Source organism: Tamandua tetradactyla, chromosome X (assembly GCF_023851605.1).
Source record: "Tamandua tetradactyla isolate mTamTet1 chromosome X, mTamTet1.pri, whole genome shotgun sequence".
NCBI lineage: Eukaryota > Metazoa > Chordata > Mammalia > Pilosa > Myrmecophagidae > Tamandua > Tamandua tetradactyla.
In genome coordinates, this window is record NC_135353.1 from 91,832,182 (window position 1) to 91,836,124 (window position 3,943).

General features: G+C 34.3%; 1 protein-coding gene across 1 annotated transcript; it reads right to left on the reverse strand.

The window, feature by feature from the left end:
* Window positions 1-2,008: 2,008 nt before the first annotated feature.
* On the reverse strand, window positions 2,009-3,121 carry LPAR4 (lysophosphatidic acid receptor 4). The gene has a single exon (XM_077146087.1). It carries the CDS (start codon window positions 3,119-3,121, stop codon window positions 2,009-2,011), a length of 1,113 nt encoding a protein of 370 aa, XP_077002202.1.
* Between the last annotated feature and the right edge of the window lie 822 nt (window positions 3,122-3,943).

Genomic DNA, 3,943 nt, shown 5'->3' on the forward strand with positions numbered 1-3,943 from the left:
CCAATTCTTTTTATTGTTTTTGCATTTTTTCAATTAATTTCTAACCCAGAAACAGATTCAGCAGTTTCAAGTTCCATTATGCTCAGGTTTTACTCAAAAATTGTAGTATTTTAAATCTACATATCTTTAGAAAGAAAACAAAGGTTAATGAGGATTTTAATAATTTATTGTTTTAAGAATTATACTTTTTTGCAGTTTTAAAATTTTTCTAATCTCTGTTGCTCTTAACACAAGTTTGGCAATTTACAAAATGCATTTTTCTTGAAAGTTTTATGTAAAAATCTTAGCATTGTAAAATTGCCATATCACCCTCAATTTTAAAAAATGGATCACTGTATATTTTAAGAATATTTTTGTTGCTCTGCAGGGTTTTAAAAAATTTTGCTTATGTGTCTTTTCAAAATTATTTGCTTCTGACCTGGGTTCAGATGAAGCATTCTTCCATCTACATTGTACTCAGAAGTTTTATTTACTATCTTTAATATTTGAATTAAATTATCTAGACCTGTATATTTAAATCTACATTTCATCAAAAATATATCAAAAATTTTAGGGACTTTTTTCTGTTTTTGTTTTAATTGAGTTTCCATTTTTTCCTTTCTTTTGTACATATTTCAACATTGTTTCCACTTGCTCCTGAACTCGCCAAAATTTTATTAGCTTCTTAGCTGCATTGCTATCCAAAGTATCATATGAAAGGTATGGTATTTGTAGGTTTACAGATCCTTAAGAAATGCAAGATCTAATTTTTTTTTATTTTGTAGGTTTCTTTGTTTTTTCATTTTATTTTATTTTTCAATCCATTCCCCACCTGGCTACAGATTTAGCATATTTCTAGCTACATTGTGTCCCTAAATTTCAAACAAATGACATATCTTTAAAGATTCTCAATAAATAAATAACTATGAAAGCAAGTCTTAAGAATTATTTTTGTGTTATTTTGTCTTATTTTTTCAATTAATTTCAAACCTGGGCACTAATTCAGCAACTCTAGCTACACCGCGCTCCAAAGTGTTATAGGACAGAATTAGTATTTAAAAGTAACAGATTCCTTCCCCCCCCCCACAGACAAAAGATGAATGCAAGTTTTAAGAAAATTTCCATTGTTTTATCGTGGTTTTTTTTGTTTTATTAATTTTTTCAGTTGGATTCTGACTTGGGCACAAATCCATCAACTTTCTGGTTGCATTGTGCTCCCATATGTTATAAGAAGAATTGGAAGAATTGATATTTTATAGAACCCCAAAGAAACATAGATGAAAGTTTGAAGAAAAAAATGTATTATTTTATATAATTTTCTATTTTGTGCCTGTCTTGGGCACATTTATTTGAAGCTTTTTGGCTTTGAAGTTTCTTCTGAAAATCCTCAGGTACTGCATAAAAAGGAAGAAAAGTTTTTCAAAACGTATACTGCTCGTGACTGCAAATGTATCAGCCAAATTAATTCTGTTTCTCCCTATGCAGATATATGCAAACAATTGTAAAATACTCACAATAAATTTTTCCAGTTTTTTGATACATTTCTTATTAATAATGTTATTCTAAAATACATTGTGATAAAATAAACACAATCACAATTTAAAAATGACTAGCGTATATCAGTAGTAGCACAAAAGTCTTTTTTTAAATAATTCCTGAATTTGTTCTATATTTATAGGTCCGACCCAATTACCAAATATCACTGGAATAGAAATATATTTTTGAACTTTTAAAGTAATCTCTATATCACTAAAGTCAAAGTCCCTGACTACTTTTGCTGTATAATGTGATACAATGAAATTCCAACCCAGCAAAAGAATTTGGCAATCCCTTCTCATTGTTGTAATTAGACTTGACCTATAATTATTGAACAAAACAGCATATTTACAATAAATGTTCAAACAAATGTATTTGAGCATTCAGTACATTAATCTATTCTGATATCATTATTTCAAATATTTTCTCTTAATTATAGCATAGGAAAAATCATAGGGAAAACAATGTCTGAACTGGAAGATAGTTCTTGTACCTAGAAGGCAGATTCTAGCATCAATTCACCACCATTATTCATTGTTTTATCACTAACTTCCTCTTGAATAGCTGGAAGGGAAGGCTTTGTGGTCAGAGGTGTTTCGGTCTTAAACAGGGACTCCATCCTGATGTGGGTATTGATGTAGAAGGACTTCTGAAAGGACTCAAGGGTGAAGTAATAGATGAAAGGGTCAAAGCAACAGTTCAAAGTTGCAAGGCACAAGGTAACTGGGTACATGATCTTTGCAAATCTTTCCAACAAGCAGTTGGTGACAGCTTGGGAACGTACCAGTGCATACAAGAAGAGAACAGAGTTGTAGGGCACGAAACACACCACAAAGACTGCCATATGCACTGTGATCATCTTCAATACTTTTTTCTTGTTGGTCCCAATCTGAGAGAGAGTAGCAGGCTTGCGGAGCGTTCTTAGCACCACAGAAGAGCAAGAAACATTCAATATCAGAGGAATGATGAACCCAACGACTTCAATAAATATGGTGATCTTGGACAGATAGGTCTTCCAGACACGTTTGGAGAAGCCCTCAAAGCAGGTGGTGGTTGTATTGCTAACATTAGTTGTAGAGAACAAAGAGGCTGAAATACCCCCACTGAGGACCAAGATCCAGACTCCAGCACACACAAAGGCCGAATTCCTCCTGGTCCTAATGGTACGGGATCGGAAGGGATAGACAATGGCCAGGAAGCGATCTACGCTAATACAGGTGAGGAAAAGCATGCTCCCATAGATGTTGGTGAGGAATGCTGTTCCAGAGATCTTGCACAGGGTGTCACCAAATGGCCAGTGGCGGTTGAAGTTATAAAATATTTTGAAAGGTAAGGTACAGACAAAGAGCATGTCAGAGAGGGCCAAATTGGTGATGAAAATGGCAGTCTCACTTCTCATTTTCATGCGGAAGCAGAAGACAAACAGGGAGGCACTGTTGGTTATCAGACCCAGGATAAACACAACACTGTAGACAGCACCATTCAGATTATACTTGAAGGAATCATCAACAATGCAGGTACTATTGGCAGTGGCATTGCCCAACCTAGGTCTGAGGCTTGAATTTAAAACTTGTGATTGGAAGTCAATAAATCTTCTGTCACCCATGGAATTTTTTCAGAAGACCTGCTGGCTGCAGGAATTCACCACTAGGGGCTGACAGGAGATATTTTCCTCCTATGAGAGACAAGATGCAACCAATCATTAAATCTGCATTTCATGCATTGTTTTTAGGAAGTAAAAGATATTCTGTCCACCCAGGTTGAAATATAATATCAGATTGAATTTGGTTTAACAAGAACCTTTTGAGTACCTACCATATATTAAAAGTCACTGCAAGGGTGTGTTACTGGAGTTGGGGAGACCACACTCAATACAGTAAGTGTAATGTTGTAGCATTACATTGAACAGGAAAATGATATTGGTTACCTGAGATTGCAAGGAAAAAAGTCTCTGATAGTTAAAGAACAATGCTAATAGTTTGTAATTTGTATGGCAATATTCAACTTTCAAAGTCAAAAGCAATGTTTTATTCAATCTCCACAAGAACCCTACAAGCTAGGCAAGATAGGATTTGTCACCATTTTATAGAAGTGGAAACTGTGGCTTACGTAACTTAGAATTATAGAATGTCAAAATTAGAAGAGGGTATAAATGATAGAGTCAGATCCAGAATCCAGGTCTTCTGATTTCTAGTCCAAGGCTTTTTCCCACTGCTTTAAAGTGTATTGTGTATTCTCTAGTATTACTGAATCTCATTGTCTTAGTACTAGTTCTATTGCACAAAACTAGAGATGGATATGGGACTTCCAGAACATGCTATAAAAAAATTCTGACTAAACCCCCAAGGTAAATTGTTGATTCACTTTTTTTTTCTAAAACATGAATTCAGAGGTCAGAGATCCTTCAGTTCATCAAAGCTTCTGGCTG

What these genes read in the sequence shown, in the direction of transcription:
- LPAR4 (XM_077146087.1), bottom strand. Translation starts at nt 3,121, where the DNA reads ATGGGTGACAGAAGATTTATTGACTTCCAATCACAAGTTTTAAATTCA.